The sequence below is a fragment of the Schistocerca gregaria genome, chromosome 7, assembly GCF_023897955.1.
Source record: "Schistocerca gregaria isolate iqSchGreg1 chromosome 7, iqSchGreg1.2, whole genome shotgun sequence".
NCBI lineage: Eukaryota > Metazoa > Arthropoda > Insecta > Orthoptera > Acrididae > Schistocerca > Schistocerca gregaria.
Genome location: NC_064926.1, coordinates 224,801,687 through 224,821,531, shown reverse-complemented (window position 1 = coordinate 224,821,531; position 19,845 = coordinate 224,801,687). Strand labels below are relative to the sequence as shown.

Below are 19,845 nucleotides of genomic sequence, written 5' to 3'. Positions count from 1 at the left end.
GGTTCTGTCAGTGTGATCATGTGATGTATCTGACCCCAGGAATGTGTCATTAAAGTTTCCCCTTCCTGGGACAATGAATTCACGGTGTTCTTATTTAAATTTCCAGGAGTGTAATAAGCCAGGTCGGCAACGCAGGCGGCATTGAACTGGCAATAAGTGACGCTATGCACACCTAGCGATAGAAACGTGTACTACACAAGCTCCCCCCACGGCAATGTCAACTTTCCCTTTTTTTTGGGTACCCCTTCGTAATGTGGATAACAAAGGAAGACGTTGGTGCACTACAGTGAGTCAGGAAACAAGCTCCAGGAATGAAGCGCTTGCAACAGAGTGATTGTCTTCTTTGCCTTGACTCCTGCGTGAACCGTTGTCTTATAATCGCGGAGGCTGCTGCCCTGGGCTGCTCGTGAGCGGGGGCAGTCAGTCGTACGGCTGTCGGCGGGACGCCGCTCCGAAGCAATGGGCGCAGAGGAGCCGCGCGAACTCTTGAACCCGCGACCTATTTCTGCGTCGGCCGACCACACGGAGGCGGCTGCCGCGGGACCAGCGTCTGCCGAAAACCGCAGGGATGACAGCTGCCGCTCCCGCATGTGCTGCCGCCAAACGCTGTCGCACATCACACTATTTTGGAAACAGCGTCCCTCACCACAAATATTCTACATCCGTATACACAGGATGTTCTAAATCTCGAGGGCCGAAACTGTACAGTCTGTAGAGTTATATAAACACAATATTTTGAGATAAGGAAGCAGTCATCAGAAATGAATATTTCCGGCAGATCGATGTCTGGAGTGTGCATTGTGTGCGATTTTCTATCTTGTAAACTGCCTATATTTCGTAGCAAGCAATTGCCTGCCGCCTTAGTTTGGGAAAAAAAAGTACTGAACAGCCTGTGAAGTTTCCACGGTGGGGCCCACCACAGTTTTACTGTTGATGACAGATGTCGAAAGTGGAGCGTTACTTGTTAGAATTACCAGACATGCAGTTACACTGAGGTGACACTCAGGTAAATAAATGTCGTGTGACTAGGGCCTCCCGTCAGGTAGACCGTTCGCCGGGTGCAAGTCTTTCGATTTGATGCCACTTTGGTGACTTGCGCGTCGATGGGGATGAAATGATGATGATAAGGACCACACAACACCCAGTCCCTGAACGGAGAAAATCTCCGACTCAGCCGGGAATCGAATCCGGGCCCTTAGGATTGATATTCTGCAGCGCTGACCACTTATTTTTTATAATGGTGTAACAATAACAAACATAAACTGCTTCTAGCATAAGACGATGACCTTTATAAAATAAAATATTTCTGGAAAACGTAAATAAATGGACTTCTTTTTTTGCATAATGTTGTAACAATAACAAACATAAACTGGTTTTAGCATTGTTTTTTATATATAAGACGTTGATCGCTATAAAATAAAATATTTCTGGGAAACGTAAATAAGGAGACTTTTCTTACATAATGGTGTAACACTAACAAACATAAACGGCTTCTAGAATTTTTTTTAATACATAAGACGGTGAGTTTTATAAAATAAAATAATTCTGGGAAACGTAAATAAGTGGGCTTCCTTTGTACATAATAGTGAAAAAATATCCTGCTTCTGTTAGTACAAAACAATAACGGACCACGTTCCTCTTTTGGGCGCGTACCTCGCAAAATCCCGTTGTACCTAGCGTTGGTGTTGGGTACGTCTTCACGTTTGGTGGTGGATCCTCTCCACTGTCCTGATCCTTTCTTGTTCTGATACTTACAGGCAATAATTACATTCCCCAACTGGGTGGGGGATCAAGAAAGGCACTCCCTAAAAAATTAGCGTAATATGTTCGATATCTCGGATGTCTCATAAGCTGTGATTGATGTTCTTGTAGTAAGGCCCAAAAGTCGAGCACACTCTTACTGCCGTTTCGGAAAAGATAACGCACAGTCAAACCTCGAATCCCAGTCACTGCGTTTGTCTTTGTTCGGGGATAATATGTCCTATCTGGGAGAAGTAGTATCCGTGGTTCTATTGCTTGCGGCCCCGCCCGAATGAGGAAGGCGATCACTTTTTTGACGATGCACCATACGTCCGCCGAACGCCCGCATATCGGGCGATGCTCCTCTGTGTCTAGAACATTGCACTGCGGACACAGTGGCTCGTCAGCCATACGAATGGTATGCAACCTGGAACGAGTCACGTATTTCCCATTTACCACCTGATACCACAGTGCGCGCGTTCCCGTATCAAGGTGTGGATGGTGCACTGTACGCCATACCACTGACCACGTAACTGTTGGTTGGCGGCGCTCCACGGCATTGTTCGGCCGTCGTCGAGTTAAGATGTGATATATATCACGTGCCGTTGCCTGGTAGTCGGTAGTTCCATATGTACATAACTGTGTTCCACAAAAAAGGTTCGCATATGGGCAAGCGATGGTGAGATGTGAGACACCGCTACCGGAGCCGAACGAGAAGGTGAAGCGAGTTCGTCTATCAAGGCGCCCGTCAGACTTGTCTGGTGGCGTGTCCACATCTTTATCATTGTGGTTACATAAATAGCCACTGCTCGGTCACGTACGTGGACTAGTCCAAGACCTCCACGACTACGAGGAAGGGTGAGGGTTTCGTATCCGACCTTAAAAAGCAGACCTGTGATCACAAAATATCCTAGTGCCGCCAGGATTCGGCGGGCCAACACCACCGGCATAGGAAGTACTTGTGCCAGGTGGGCGATGCGAGAAGCTAGATAAGTGTTGACAAAGGTGACCCGTTGTATCATATCCAGTGCCCTTAACCTATGACTTCGGACACTCGCACGAATTGTTTGCAGAAGATCTCTGTAGTTCAGTGCCGCCGTGCGTCGAACGTCTGTAGTGAAGAGAATTCCTAGGTATTCCATCGTGTTGATCGGCTGTAATGGTGCTACACTTCCTGTCGGGAGTCCTCTCCCGATGTTCATCGCTCCCGACTTTGCCATGTTCAGACGACTTCCCGTAGCCATACAATACAAATTAATCCTATGCAAGGCCGCTGTTGCCTCGTCGCCTGACCGTGCTAAAAACACTAGGTCATCCGCGTATGTTACTGCATATAAACTTGTTGTGCCTTATGGTCATTCCTTGGAGTCGATTCCGGAGCCCGCAGAGCAGCGGCTTCACATCGAAGGCATACAATATCGTCGACAGCGAGCACCCTTGTCTGACCGATCGTGAGATAGTGACGGGCCCCACCAAGCGGCCATTGACGAGCACTTTGGATGCGGATCCGTGGAGTAGTCTCATGACGACGGTGACAAAACTGTCCGGAAACTTCATTTACGTCATCACTTCCGTGAGATAAGCATGGCTCAGCCTGTCAAATGCGTGATCGAAGTCTACCACTCAGCTACCGGGGGCGGACTGTACTCAGGTGATTCATGTGAAAACCTTTCCGATAGTACTATGGCTGTACGACGAGAGTTAACAGACTTTGAATGCGGAATGGTAGTTGGAGCTTGACGTATAGGAAATTACATTTCTGAAATCGTTTGAGACTTCAATATTCCGAGATGCTCAGTGTCAAGGGTGTGCCGAGAATTTCAGTCATCACCTCTCACCACGGACAACTCAGTGGCCGACGCCCTTCACTTAAAGACCGACACAGGCTTAACGATCAAGAGCAGCGGCGTTTACGTAGAGTTGGCTGTCGTAACACACAAACGACGGTGCTTGAAATAACTACAGAAATCAATACTGGATACACGACGAACGTACAGAGCGGCGAAATTTGGCGTCAATGGGCTATAGCAGCAGACGATCGGAGCTAACAGCACGACATTGCCTGCAGCGCCTCTCTTGGCTCATGACCATATCGGTTAGGTCCTAGACGACTAGAAAAACGTGGTATGGTCAGATGAATCCCGATTTCAGTTGGTAAGAGCTGCTGGTAGCGTTCGAGTGTTCCGCAGACCTCATGAACTCATGACTCCAAGTTATCAACAAGGCACTGCGCAAACTGGTGGTGGCTCCATAACGGTGTGGGTCGTGTTGAAATGGACTGGATGGATCCTCTGGTTCAACTGAACCGATCACTGACTGGAAATTATGCTCGCCTACATTGTGACCCTTTCCAGCCGTAAAAGTACTTCATGATCCTGAACGACGATGGAAGTTTTATGGATGACAATTCGCAATGTCACCGAAGCACAGTTGTTCGCGTTTGGTTTTAAGAACATTCTGGACAATTCGAGCGAACGATTCGGACACCCGGGTCGCCCATTGCGAATCAAAATAGCTCTGAGCACTATGGGACTTAACATCTGAGGTCATCAGTCCCCTAGAAGTTAGGACTACTTATACCTAACTAACCTAATGACAGCACACATCCATGCCCAAGGCAGAATTCGAACCTGCGACCGTAGCAGACGGGCGATTCAGAACTGAAGCTGATAGAACCTCTCGGCCACCGCGGCCGGCCGTTGTGAATCCCATCAAACATTTATGGGACATATTAGAGAGATCAATTCGTGCAAAAAATCCTGGACCGGCAACACTTTCGCAATTACAGATGCCGCATGGCTCAGTATTTCTACAGGGGACTTCCAGCGACTTGTTGAGTTCATGCCATGTGGAGCTGCTGTCGGGCAAAAGGAGGTCCGACACGAAATTTGGAGGTACCCCATTACTTTTGTACCACAGTATAATGTATGGTGCAGCAGGATATTGTGCCCGGAAAACCAAATGAATTTACTGATATATGTTTAGTAATAATAATAATAATTTTCATCCTAATAGGCAGAAATTTGCCGCCGTCGATAGATGGCAATAGGATCATTCAAATCATAGCGTGATAGCCAACGTTTTCAAGAAACAACTGCTTACCCAATTGAATTTTAGGGGATAAGAAGATTGACTATCAAATGTACACCTTGATGAATACAGAGTGCAGTTTGTTAATGGATATTCAGTTATATTCATATAATAATAATCTGCGCAAGTAACTGGACAAGAAAAAACAACAAAGATTAGTTGGTTGGTTGTTTTGGGGAAGGAGACCAGACAGTGTGATCGTCGGTCTCATCGGATTAGGGAAGGAAGTCAGCCGTGCCCTTTCAGAGGAACCATCCCGGCATTTGCCTGGAGTGATTTAGGGAAATCACGAAAAACCTAAATCAGGATGGCCGGACGCGGGATTGAACCGTCGTCCTCCCGAATGCGAGTTCAGTGTCTAACCACTGCGCCACCTCACTCGGTCAAAGATTAGTTCTCTCAACAGATTACGTTATAATGGATGCACAGAAAGTGGTTGTCGTCACTGTGCATCGACTCTATAAATATGATTTGTTGCTACAAGGTGTAACTTGCATGTGTCACTTTAAACCTAAGTGTTTATGATCTTTTATTTGCTCCCGGCGTATTAGTTTATCGAACAGTCAATGGCTGTGCCGACTGTCTTGTGCCCATTGAAAAGTACGAACCGTCAGTATATCCGTTGTAAATGTAAATTCGACCGAAAATGCTTTTAATACACTGTATTTTGACACGATTTCTTCGAAGACATTTGGAGCGAATAACAGGCGGGTGTCTCAAGAGAGCCTTTGGCAGAATGGGTAGAGGAATCAAATTGAAATTTATGTAAAATACTAAGTTCCGATAGCGGTGTAAATATTTTAAGTTTATAAGTCAATACGATCAAATGATATGACCATATATGACACATTTTTATACTCGGGTGCGCAGAAATCGAGATGTGGCGGGATCGACTCCCGGGGGGATTACTTACTTTATCGTTATTAGCAGCTCTTGGTGATGGAATTATGACGTTTCTTCAACGATGCATGAACTGATAACGGAGAGCTTTCTGTGTCAAGAGTGGACATCGAAAAGAGTCACGTGAGGACGCCGTTGCTGCCACAGCCATTGTGCAGAGTAGGAGTCCCCGGTAATCGGGTCAGCGGTGGCCATCCGTGCAGAACATCCTCACGGACACTTTCACACGAGCGTGCTCTGCGTGACTTCCATTCGAATCTCGGCGCTCCGCCACAACCTGGATCGGCTGGCACGTGTTCTTTGCAGTTTTCACTGCGCCTGTCTTCCCTTTCACTTCTAGCGAGTATGTAGGGCGCTGCGTAATCATGGACACTGGCTGGTCCATGCGTCGATGTCATCAGAGGTCTTCCTGCAGCACTGCCGATATTTCGCGTAGTACTGAATGAGGCCAGACTGTATATACTACACCACAAAAAAGAAGGTAAGGGAATAGTTTACGATCCCGAGGATTACGAGGTCGTCGGGGCAAAGCTCAGATTACAAAGGACGGGGAAAGAAATCGGTCATGTTCTTTTCAAAGGAACGATTCTGTCATTTGTCTTAGATTACTTAAGCGTGCAAGCCCAGATGTGGTGGATTGTGGCACTTCTTCTGCATAATAAAGGCAAATCTTTCGGTCCAGACTGTACGCCAATTAGGTACCTTTCAGAGTATGCTGATGCAATAGCTCCATACTTAATAATCATACACAACTGCGCACTCGACGAAACATCCTTACCCAAAGCTTGGAGATTGCATAGATCACACCAATATTCAAGCAGTAGGAATAATCCTCAAAATTATGGGCCCATAACATTAACGTCGATATGCAGCAGGATTTGGGAACATGTATTGTGTTCGAATATTATGAATTACCTCGAAGAGAACGGTCTATTGACAAACACTCAACACAGATTTAGAAAACATTGTTCTTGTGAAACACAAGTAGCTCTTTTTTCACACGAAGTGTTGAGTTCTATCAGTAAGGGATTCAAACTGATTCCGTATTTCTAGATTTCCATTAGGCTTTTGACACTGTACCACACAAGCGTGATTATGGAACATCGTCTCACTTAAGTGACTAGATACGTGATTTCCTGTCAGAAAGGTCACAGTTCGTAGTAACTGATGAAAAGTCACTGAGTAAAACAAGAGTTATTTCTGGCGTTCTCCAAGACAGTGTTCCTTACCTATATAAACAGTTTAGCAGACAATCTGAGCAGCCGTCTCAGGTTGTTTGCAGATGACGCTGTCGTTTATCGTCTAGTAGAGTCATCAACAAAATAAAATCGCAAAACGATTTAGAAAAGATATCTGCATGGTGCGAAAATTGACAATAATCAAAAGTATGAGGTCATCCACATTACTACTAAAATGAATCCGTTACACTTCGGTTACACGATAAATCAGTCAATTCTAACGGCCGTAAATTCAACTAAATACACAAGAATTACAATTACGAACAATTTAATAGGAAATAACACATAGAAAGTGTTTTGGGGACGGTGGATCAAAGACTGCTATTTATTGGCAGTATACTTAGAAGATGCAACAAATCTGTTAGAGAGACTGGCTACACTACGCTTCTCCATCCTTTGGAGATCCTTAGCAGGCAGTATTAACGGAGTACATGAAGAAAGTTTAAAAAGAGCAGCATGTTTCGCATTATCGAGAAATAGGGGAGAGAGTGTCACTGACACCATACAAAGTCGTCTTTCGTTGCGGCGGAATCTTCTTGTGAAATTTCAATATCCAACTTTCTCCTCCAAATGCGAAAAAATTTTGCTGACAGTGACCTGCATAGGTAGAAACGATCATCATCAAAAAATAATCGAAATAGGAGCTCGCACGGAAAGATGTTCAAAATTCAAATGGCTCTGAGCACTATGGGACTTAACTTCGGAGGTCGCCAGTGTTCTAGAACTTAGAACTACTTAACTTATCTAACCTAAGGACATCACACACATCCATGCCCGAGGCAGAGTTCGAGCCTGCGATCGTAGCGGTCGCCTGGTTCCAGACTGTAGCGCCTAGAACCGCTCGGTCACCTTGGCCGGCCGGAAAGATGTCGGTTTGCGTTTTTTCCACGTGCTGTTCGAGGCTGGAGTAATAGAGGATTATTGTGAAGGTGGTTCGATGAGCCCACTGCCAGGCACTTAAGCGTGATTTGTAGAGTATCCATGTAGATGAGGATGCAGAACATAAACTGAATTTCCATCAGTGCGTAACAGAACGGGACAACAATATTAAGTGGAGGAACACTTTTGGTGTTCTGCAAAATATTTATTTGATTACGAAGCGGCTTGGGCTTGTTAGGGGATCGTCAAGTGACAATCGTATGTCGCAGCCAAAGGTACAGTGACGTGCGACTAGACATGTATTACTTATCAACACCTACATACGTAGTGTGCAAGCCACCGTTTCGGTGGATGGAGGAGGCTACCCTATAACAATATAAGTCATTTACTTTCCTAGCTGCGCGGTCAGCGAGGCGGATTGCTAAATGAAATAAAGGGGACCGGGTTCGATTCCTGGCCGGCTTGCAGATTTCGTCTGCTCTACGACTGGGTGGTGTATTGTTCTTACGTTCATACCGTCATAATTCATATTCCAATATTGAGATGGTTGAGTGGGCACGATCCGAAAGCCAATAAAAACTGAAAAGAAATCCTTTCGTTTTCCATTCGCAAATAGAATGAATGAATGAAAAACGACTATGTGGCCCCTTACTAGTTCTAAAGTCTATTACCTTCGTTCTCATTCGTCGAAATGTGCGTTGGCGGTTGTAGAATCCATTCTACAGTCAGCTTCAATTGCTGTTTCTTTAAATTTTCACAATAATGTTCTTCGAAAAGAACGTCGCCCTCCAGGAATTCTCATTTGAATTCCCGAAGCATCTCCGCAATATTTGCGTTTGTTCGACGCTACAGTTAACAAGTCTAGCGGCCAGATTCTGAATTTCTTTGATGTCTTCCTTTAATACTATCTGGTGCTGACTCCCAAACACTCGGGCAGTACTCAACAATGGTTCGCACTAGCTCCCTATATGCGGTTTTCTTTACAGATCAACCACACTTTCCTCAAATTCTCCCAATAAACCGAAGTCGACAATTCAACTTCCATATTAAAATCCTTACATGCTCGTTCAGTTTCATATCACTTTGCAACGTTACAGCTAGATATTTAATCGTAGTGACTGTGTCAACCAGAACACTATTAATGCTTAATTCGAAGATTACCGGTTGGTTTTTCCTACTCATGTGCATTAACTTACATTTTTCTACATTTAGAGCTAGTTGCCATTCATCGTACCAACTAGAACTTTTTTCTAAACCACCTTTGGATCCTCCTATAGTTACTCAACGAGAACACCTTCCAGAACAGCACAGCATCATCAACACACAGTCGTTGATTGCTGCTCACCCAGTCAGCCAGATGGTTTATGTAGCCTATACCGAAAATAATAGCGGTCATTTCACATTTCCCTGGGGCACTCCTGATGATACACTTGTCTGTGATATTACTGATACACTCATGTGCAGAAGATTATTGAAAGAGAAGGTAAAGGCACACAACACATATGACTGAACAAGGAGCGTAGCTCCAACCCAGAAGTTTTTTTTTTTTATGTAGTACTTCCTCCTTCTTCAAGTGTTCGTATTTACTTGTTATATCCTCCTGCTCGATGCCCCAGTTGTCTGTGGTTAGTTTCTACTTGATATCCCCACCTCTCTATTAACCTTTCGATCTTACCTATGTCGACAATTCCTTATTATTTTGAGCTTTCCATTTTAATTCATTCTTGTGACATCGTCTCTCCATTTATTTCTAAACTCCTTTGTGCTTTTATGTCCTAGTTCTTGTGTGATTGTTGTATTCGTTATTAAATGGTTCAAATGGCTCTGAGCACTATGGGACTTAACATCTGAGGTCATCAGTCGCCTAGAACGTAGAACTACTTAAACCTAACTAACTTAAGGACATCACACACATCCATGCCCGAGGCAGGATTCGAACCTGCGAACGTAGCGGTCGCGCGGTTCCATAATGAAGCGCCTAGAACCGCTCGGCCCCAATCGCCGGTATTCGTTATTATATCAGATATTCTGCACACAGCTACTTTTTTCCAAAAGCCTCATTCAACAGATTGTAATGTTTGTTGGTATCAGGTTGTTATTGTCCAAATGTCACTGCCATTATCTACAGTTGGTACTGCCACTCCTTTGTAGAACTTAATTACTTTCTTTCCTCACTTTTTTATCCATTGTTCTCTAAATGGCCCCAGTAATGTAACTGAAACTATCAGTTTTTTTTTTCGAGACGTCTTTTTCATCTGTGAAGCAGACGATACTTCCCAATAAGCTGAATTCATTCTCTTCCTATTTTCTGGTCGGTTATTAAAATTTCTCCTAAGTCTAGGTCTTGACATTTAATATCTATGTTCATGATATTTTGAGAAAATAGCTAAAGGACATTGATTTTCACCATGATTTTAACCTATGAAATCACTTAACAACAACATTCATTGCTAAAGGCCAACTTCCCGTAGCTAACAGAGATACCAAAGTCCAATTATAAATCATTTATAAAATGTGCTGTTTGTGTTGTGGTCTTCAGTCCAGAGAATGGTTTGATGCAACTCTCCATGCTACTCTAGCCTGTGCAAGCTTCTTCATCTCCAACCTACATCCTTCTGAATCTGCTCAGTGTATTCATCTTGGTCTCCCTCTACGATTTTTACCCTCCACGCTGCCCTCCAGTACTAAATTGGTGATCCCTTGATGCCTCAGAACATGTCCTAGCAACCGATCCCTTCTTCTAGTCAAGTTGTAGCATAAATTTCTCTTCTGCCCAATTCTATTCAGTATCTCCTCATTAGTTACGTGATCCACCCACCGAATCTTCAGCATTCTTCTGTAGCACCACATTTCTAAAGCTTCAATTCTCTTCTTGTCTAAACTATTTATCGTCCACGTTTCACTTCCATACATGGCTACACTCCATACAAATACTTTCAGAAACGACTTCCTACCACTTAAATCTATACTCGATGTTAACAAATTTCTCTTCTTCAGAAACGCTTTCCTTGCCATTGCCTGTCTTTATTTTATATCCTTTCTACTTCGACCATCATCAGTTATTTTGCTCCCCAAATAGCAAAACCCCTTTACTACTTTGTGTCTCATTTCCTAATCTTATTCCCTCAGCATCACCCGACTTAATTAGACTACATTCCATTATCCTCGTTTAGCTTTTGTTGATGTTCATCTTATATCCTCCTTTCAAGATACTATCCATTCCGTTCAACTGCTCTTCCAAGTCCTTTGCTGTCTCTGACAGAATTACAATGTCATCGGCAAGCCTCAAAGTTTTTATTTCTTCTCCACGGATTTTAATTCCTACTCCGAATTTTTCTTTTGTTTCCTTTACTGCTTGCTCAATATACAGATTGAATTACATCGGGGAGAGGGTACAACCCTGTCTCACTCCCTTCCCAACCACTGCTTCCCTTTCACGCCCCTCGACTCTTATAACTGCCATCTGGTTTCTGTACAAACTGTAAATAGCCTTTCGCTCTCTGTATTTTACCCCTGCCACCTTCAGAATTTGAAATAGAGTATTCCAGTCAATATTGTCAAAAGCTTTCTCTAAGTCTACAAATGCTAGGCATGTAGGTTTGCCTTTCCTTAATCTTTCTTCTAAAATAAGTGGTAAGGTCAGTATTGCGTCACGAGTTCCAATATTTCTACGGAATCCAAACTGATCTTCCCCAAGGTCGGCTTCTACTAGTTTTTCCATTCGTCTGTAAAGAATTCGCGTTAGTATTTTGCAGCTGTGGCTTATTAAACTGATTGTTCGGTAATTTTCACATTTGTCAACACCTGCTTTCTTTGGGATTGGAATTATTATATTCTTCTTGAAGCCTGAGGGTATTTCACCTGTTTCATACATCTTGCTCACCAGATGGTAGAGTTTTGTCAGGACTGGCTCTCCCAAGGCCGTCAGTAGTTCCAATGGAATGTTGTCTACTCCGGGGGCCTTGTTTCGACTCAGGTCTTTCAGTGCTCTGTCAAACTCTACACGCAGTATCGTATCTCCCATTTCATCTTCATCTACATCCTCTTCCATTTCCATAATATTGTCCTCAAGTACATCGCCCTTGTATAGACCCTTTATATACTCCTTCCACCTTTCTGCTTTCTCTTCTTTGCTTAGAACTGGGTTTCCATTTGAGCTCTTGATGTTCATGCAAGTGGTTCTCTTATCTCCAGAGGTCTCTTTAATTTTCCTGTAGGCAGTATCTATCTTACCCCTAGTGAGATAAGCCTCTGCATCCTTACATTTGTCCTCTGGCTGTCCTTGCTTAGCCATTTTGCACTTCCTGCCGATCTCCTTTTTCAGACGTTGGTATTCCATTTTGCCTTCTTTATTTACTGCATTTTTATATTTTCTCCTTTCATCAATTAACTTCAATATTTCTTCTGTTACCCAAGGATTTCTACTAGCCCTCGTCTTTTTACCTACTTGATCCTCTGCTGGCTTCACTATTTCACCCCTCAGAGCTACCCATTCTTCTACTGTATTTCTTTCCCCCATTAGTGACAATTGTTCCCTTATGCTCTCCCTGAAACTCTGCACAACCTCTGTTTTAATCAGTTTGTCCAGGTCCCATCTCCTTAAATTCCCACCTTTTTGCAGTTTCTTCAGTATTATTCTACACATTGTCAAAAGCTTTCTGTAAGTCTGCAAATGCTAGAAACGTAGGTTTGCCTTTCTTTTTCTAAGATAAGTCGTAGGGTCAGTATTGCCTCACGTGTTCCAGCATTTATACGGAATCCAAACTGCTCTTCTCCGAGGTCGTCTTCTACCAGTTTTTCCATTCGTCTGTAAATAATTTGTGTTAGTTTTTGATATTACCCTTCTTAATTCTTTGAGTATTCTTTTATATTAACATGATATCGACACTCTTTGATGGCGTGGTATCACAGTAGCCCGAATTTCTGAAGACAGAGGCCGGCGTGGTCACACAAAGGAACGGCGAAAGTTTGACGTCAGAGGGGGGCCGGCGGCTGAAGCATTCCGCGAACGGGCAATTGGCGCAGTTGTCGGAAGCGAGCAGTGCAAGGTGAGGCGTGTGGCGGCGCGCGGCGCTGCTCCGGCCCCCGACACGTGGTCCCCCTGCAGGCAATTACGGCGACCTTCGGAGGCACTTCGGGAGACGCCGCGGCGCGGGGGCCTGCCAGAGCCCCTCGAAGCGCCCGCCGTCGCCCCTGCAGTCTGCAAACGGGTCCTCTACGTCTGCGCTCTGCCAACTACGGTAGTGACCATTATCGTAGCAACACCGTGCAGGCGTCATGCCAAAAGCATCCGATGGCTACAAATTGCCATTTTAGTGCAACCGCAAAAACAAGGGAGTAGCTCCATCTGCTTTCTGTACATAAAGAAAAACTGCGCAGCGGACTTGTCATTCAGAAATCGTATTTGAATTTTGTTGTTTGGAAGAAGACCGTCTTTTATGTATGTATGTTAACCGGGGACCTAGAAACGACGGAGAGGCTCCGTCCCCGCCGCAGCCGCAGTGGTCCACAACCCCACTATGACTGCCGCAGTCCACTTCACCCCTCCGCCGCCCCACAGCGAACCCAGGGTTATTGTGCGGTTCGGCCCCCGGTGGACCCCGCAGGGAACGTTTCACACCAGACGGGTGTAACCCCTACGTTTACGTGGTAGAGTAATGGTGGTGTACGCCTACATGGAGAACTTGTTTGCGCAGCAATCGCCGACATAGTGTAACTGAGGCGGAATAAGGGGAACCAGCCCGCATTCGCCGAGGCAGATGGAAAACCGCCTAAAAACCATCCACAGACTGGCCGGCTCACCGGACCTCGACACAAGTCCGCCGGGCGGATTCGTGCCGGGCACCAGGTGCTCCTTCCCGCTCCGGAAAGCCGTCCGTTAGACAGCTCGGCTAACCGGGCGGACAATGTGGTCTTAAGCCGCTATACACGGCACACACAAGTATGCACCAGCGCTCCGAGCGTACAAGTCTCGAACTGTCTCGTTAGTCGTATTACACGATATACCTAACATGTAAGTCTGCACCAGCTCCCCAAGGGTACACATTCGGAATTGCAGACTTGGTTAAGGTCGTAGAGCGTGAAAGTCGATATTTTTCTAAAGTTACTATTTGCACGTATTGAAACGTCTGGGTCTAGATCCGTATTCGTCAAGCAGTTGCTGTTATCTTGTGTAGCTAGTATGAAATTACGTTATGGTTATACAGAATTACGGGCTGAAGTGCTCGTTTTATGTCATCCTGGTACAAGCAGGAGATTATCTACGTTTACGTTTCAAATGGTTCAAATGGCTCTGAGCACTCTGCGACTCGACATCTGAGGTCATCAGTCCCCTAAAACTTAGAACTACTTAAACCTAACTAACCTAACGACATCAGACACATCCATGTACGAGTCAGGATTCGAACCAGCGACAGTAGCAGTCCCGCGGTTCTGGACTGAAGCGCCTAGAACCTCTCGGCCACCGCGGCCGGCTCCACCAGTGGATTCCTGCATCAGATTTTAAGCGACATTTTGCACCGACCCAACGCGATGCTCGACGTTTCCTGTCCGTCAGTACACGACGTCTGCCTGGTGATTTAGTTGTGGATGTTCCTTCACGATTTCACTTCACAATCATATCACCAACAATCGATCTGGGCAGCATTAGAAGAGCTGAAATATCCTTGATGAATTTGTTACTCAGGCGGCATCCAATGAGAAGTCTATGTTCGAAATCAGTAAGCTCCCCTGATCCACCGGCTCAGCTGTTACTGCTCATCTGCTGACAATACAATACTCCCTGCTTTCTCTCATACTGACCGATCCTCCTCTCGAGACGCCTAGTGGGAAATTCTGCATCGTTTGCGCTGTCCGGAGTTTTTGATCAGACAGTCTACAAGCTGAATAAAAGTGAGCAGAGGACTGATCCTTGTGGAAGGCCATAATTTAGTTTTCTTGTCGAGCATATGTCGACAGCTATGTATACTTGGAACACTTGGTCGTTTAATACACTCTAGATTAGGTGAGTGATTGGTTTGTGAGGAACTACACGAAGAAACTTGTGTACCATGCCCATTCCATACTGTACTGCAGACCACTGATAAGACAATAAAATGAGATGCCACTTCAAGTTTTCTCTGAGATTTTTGGAAGTTTTAGATAATTTGCCCTGAAGTCCTCACTGCCAGAGATGAAGTGGACCCCTTGTGGAAGCTCAACACTTCTGCTATGGCCAACACAAGACCTTGCTACACTGGTTGCCACTCTTTGTCCACCAATGTCCGTACAGGATTTCCCTGCACATATCTACTGATACTGGTTCTGAGTAAGAGTTTGAGGAGACCAGACAGCTAAGGCCATCAGTCTCCTATTCACCCTCCAGAACGGAAGCACTGTACTCTTTCTGTCCACGTATAGAGTAAATAATGCGCGCAAGTGTGAGAAATTGTTCTAAATGTTTGCGTAGCATGTATCTGAGGCGGAATGTGGGAACCAGCCCGGTATTCGCCTAGTGGGATGTGGGAAACCGCCTAAAAACCCTCGCCTTCAACAGCCGGGCTGTTTCGCTCTGGGGGTAGCGTACCTCCCCGCCCTGGAAGCCGTCGCGTTAACGTGCGCGGCTACCCGGGCGGGTGCTTATCTAGTTGTAGCTGCCTCTCAGTGCTCTGTGACCGCGGGCGGCGAGTAACGCTGGGGCGCGCCTGTGTGTTGCAGATGTGGAAGCTGTGCCTCCGACTGCTCGCCGTGCTGGCGGTGTGCCTGTGCACGGCCACGCAGGCGCAGTCCGACCTGTTCCTCCTGTCGCCCAAGCGCAGCGGCGCGCCGCAGCCGGTGGCCCGCTACTGCGGCGAGAAGCTCTCCAACGCGCTCAAGATCGTCTGCCGTGGCAACTACAACACCATGTTCAAGAAGGCTTCCCAAGGTGAGCACCTGCCAGCACTCCTACACAGCCCGGGGTGAATACCCTCTTTCCTCGAGGTGTGTCGCTGTTGCGTCTAAAGAGCGAACGCTGCCGGAAAAGTAAACATTTCGATAAAACATGTTTATAGCTACACTTAATAATGCTGAAATTTCTCTCAGATATTCAAAGCAAGGGGGTTGTATTTCAATGCAAAAAATATAGTAAAAGAGCCTGGAGGAGTAGTTAGCTACAAATACTAATTTCTAAATTGTTCAGTACCTTTTTACACTACTGGCCATTAAAATTGCTACACCACGAAGATGACGTGCTACAGACACGAAATTTAACCGACACGCAGAAGATACTGTGATATGCAAATGATTAGCTTTTCAGAGCATTGACACAAGGTTGGCGCCGGTGGCGACACCTACAACCTGCTGACATGAGGAAAGTTTCAAACCGATTTCTCATACACAAACAGCAGTTGAGCGGCGTTGCCTGGTGAAACGTTGTTGTGATGCCTCGTGTAAGGAGGAGAAGTACGTACCATCACGTTTCCGACTTTGGTAAAGGTGGGATTGTAGTCAATCGCGATTACGGTTTATCGTATCGCGACATTGCTGCTCGCGTCGGTCGAGATCCAATGACTGTTAGCAGAATATGGAATCGGTGGATTCAGGAGGGTAATACGGAACGCCGTGCTGGATCCCAACGGCCTCGTATCGTTAGCAATCGAGACAACAGGCATCTTATGCGCATGGCTGTAACGGATCTTGCAGCCACGGATCGATCTCTGAGTCAACAGATGGGGACGTTTGCAAGACAACAACGATCTGCACGAACAGTTCGTCGACGTTTGCAGTAGCGTGGACTATCAGCTCGGAGACCACGGCTGCGGTTACCCTTAACGCTGCATCACAGACAGGAGTGCCTGCGATGGTGTACTCAACGACGTACCTGGATGCAAGAGTAGCAAAACATCATTTTTTCGGATGAATCCAGGTTCTGTTTACAGCATCAAGATGGTCGCGACCGTGTTTGACGACATCGCGGTGAACGCACGTTGGAAGCGTGTATTCGTCATCGCCATACTGGCGTATCACCCAGCGTGGTGGTATGAGGTGCCATTGGTTACACTTTTCGGTCATCTCTTGTTCGCAGTGACGGCACTTTGAACAGTGGACGTTACATTTCAGATGTGTTACGACCCCTGGTTCTACCCTTCATTCGATCCCTGCGAAACCCTACATTTCAGCAGGATAATGGACGACCGCATGTCGCAGATCCTGTACGGGCCTTTGTGGATACAGAAAATGTTCGACTGCTGCCCTGGCTAGCACATTCTCCAGATCACTCGCCAACTGAAAACGTCTGGTCAATGGTGGCCGAGCAACTTGCTCGTCACAATACGCCAGTCACTACTCTTGATGAACTGTGGCATCGTGTTGAAGCTGCATGGGCAGCTGTAGTTGTACACGTGATCCAAGCTCTGTTAATGCCCAGGCGCATCAAGGCCGTTATTAAGGCCAGACGTGGTTGTTCTGGGTGCTGATTTCTCAGGATCTATGCACCCAAATTGCATGAAAATGTAATCACATGTCAGTTCTAGTATAATACACTCCAGGAAATAGAAAAAAGAACACATTGACACCGGTGTGTCAGACCCACCATACTTGCTCCGGACACTGTGAGAGGGCTGTACAAGCAATGATCACACGCACGCCACAGCGGACACACCGGGAACCGCGATGTTGGCCGTCGAATGGCGCTAGCTGCGCAGCATTTGTACACCGCCGGCGTCAGTGTCAGCCAGTTTGCCGTGGCTCCATCGCAGTCTTTAACACTGGTAGCATGCCGCGACAGCGTGGACGTGAACCGTATGTGCAGTTGACGGACTTTGAGCGAGGTTGTATAGTGGGCATGCGGGAGGACGGGTGGACGTACAGCCGAATTGCTCAACACGTGGGGCGTGAGGTCTCCACAGTACACCGATGTTGTCGCCAGTGGTCGGCGGAAGGTGCACGTGCCCGTCGACCTGGAACCGGACCGCAGCGACGCACGGATGCACGCCAAGACCGTAGGATCCTACGCACTGCCGTAGGGGACCGCACCGCCACTTCCCAGCAAATTAGGGACACTGTTGCTCCTGGGGTATCGGCGAGGACCATTCGCAACCGTCTCCATGAAGCTGGGCTACGGTCCCGCACACCGTTAGGCCGTCTTCCGCTCACGCCCCAACATCGTGCAGCCCACCTCCAGTGGTGTCGCGACAGGCGTGAATGGAGGGACGAGTGGGGACGTGTCGTCTTCAGCGATGAGAATCGCTTCTGCCTTGGGGCCAATGATGGTCGTATGCGTGTTTGGCGCCGTGCAGGTGAGCGCCACAATCAGGACTGCATACGACCGAGGCACACAGGGCCAACACCCGGCATCATGGTGTGGGGAGCGATCTCCTACGCTGGCCGTACACCTCTGGTGATCGTCGAGGGGACACTGAATAGTGCACGGTACATCCAAACCGTCATCGAACCCATCGTTCTACCATTCCTAGACCGGCAAGGGAACTTGCTGTTCCAACAGGACAATGCACGTCCGTATGTATCCCGTGCCACCCAGCGTGCTCTAGAAGGTGTAAGTCAACTACCCTGGCCAGCAAGATCTCCGGATCTGTCCCCCATTGAGCATGTTTGGGACTGGATAAAGCGTCGTCTCACGCGGTCTGCACGTCCAGCACGAACGCTGGTCCAACTGAGGCGCCAGGTGGAAATGGCATGGCAAGCCGTTCCACAGGACTACATCCAGCATCTGTACGATCGTCTCCATGGGAGAATAGCAGCCTGCATTGCTGCGAAAGGTGGATATACACTGTACTAGTGCCGACATTGTGCATGCTCTGTTGCCTGTGTCTATGTGCCTGTGGTTCTGTCAGTGTGATCATGTGATGTATCTGACCCCAGGAATGTGTCAATAAAGTTTCCCCTTCCTGGGACAATGAATTCACGGTGTTCTTATTTCAATTTCCAGGAGTCTATATATGTCCAATGAATACCCGTTTATCATTTGCATTTGTTCTTGGTGCAGCAATTTTAATGGCCAGTAGTGTAGATTTGACGGTACCTCGTAAAGATTCGCCTTACTTCGCTAAAAATCGCTAATCTCGCGTAATCATCGCGTAGTTTCCTTGTTGCTCGCCGTAAGCGAAGGCGCTAGGTGGCCACGGGCTGTGACGGTGACGCGGTGGTGTTGCAGATGTGTCGGACGCGGAGTCTGAAGACAACTACTGGAGCCAGTCGGCCGACGAGGAGGTGGAGGCGCCGGCGCTGCCGCCGTACCCCGTGCTGGCGCGGCCGAGCGCGGGCGGCCTGCTCACCGCCGCGGTCTTCCGGCGGCGCACGCGCGGCGTCTTCGACGAGTGCTGCCGCAAGAGCTGCAGCATCAGCGAGCTGCAGACGTACTGCGGCCGCCGGTAGTCGCCGCAGCCGCTCCACCGCCGCGCCGCGCGCCACTTATTTATTGTCCCTGTCGGCCGGGGCGGGCCAGACCGCGAGGCCAGCCCCCGGCGGCAGATGGGCCGGCCGAGGCCGCGCTCGCCTCTCGCAAGCAACGCACGAGGGGGCGCCCGCGCTTCCGATCAGTATTATTCTTCTTATTTCGCATTTGTTTTTACTGCAAATTGTATACGTTTCATGTGATTCGTAAGACGAAAGTTGGTACAAAAAAAGCGTTCAAAACTCGTGAAAATAAACTTACATGTGCACAATTAAAACAAATGTTCTGTATCTTTCTTACCTCTCCTGTACCCTGAACTTTCCTACAGCCTGATTTACACTTCTGTTTTGATATTGATTTCTCTGACTTTTCCGTGACTAAATAAATAAATCTTCGCTGCCTCACCGCTCTTAATTCATGCACTTGATGATCAAGTCCCATACTTCTTTACAGAGCGTAGGGCAGGGCCGGCCAAACGCTGCACAGTGTGCACAAGTGCGGAAGTGCTGCACATGTGCGACAGCGACATCTGTTATTAGACATGTGTCCTAAATGAACGGCGGCGGCTCCACTTCCTTGTGATACAAGCAAGAGCGCAACATATCCAGTCTCGTTTACCCCTGGTGA

General features: G+C 47.0%; 1 protein-coding gene across 2 annotated transcripts in view; it reads left to right on the top strand.

Annotated features, from left to right (window-relative positions):
• Positions 1-19,499, top strand: part of LOC126282268 (LIRP) — a 210,721-nt gene extending 191,222 nt beyond the window's left edge. For both annotated transcript variants that reach the window (XM_049981879.1, XM_049981878.1), the window contains exons 2-3: positions 15,543-15,750; positions 18,979-19,499. In XM_049981879.1, coding sequence (XP_049837836.1) covers positions 15,543-15,750; positions 18,979-19,199 — 429 coding nt within the window. In that variant the 3' untranslated portion in view covers positions 19,200-19,499. The remainder of the gene's footprint in view (positions 1-15,542; positions 15,751-18,978) is intronic.
• The last annotated feature ends 346 nt before the right edge of the window (positions 19,500-19,845 follow it).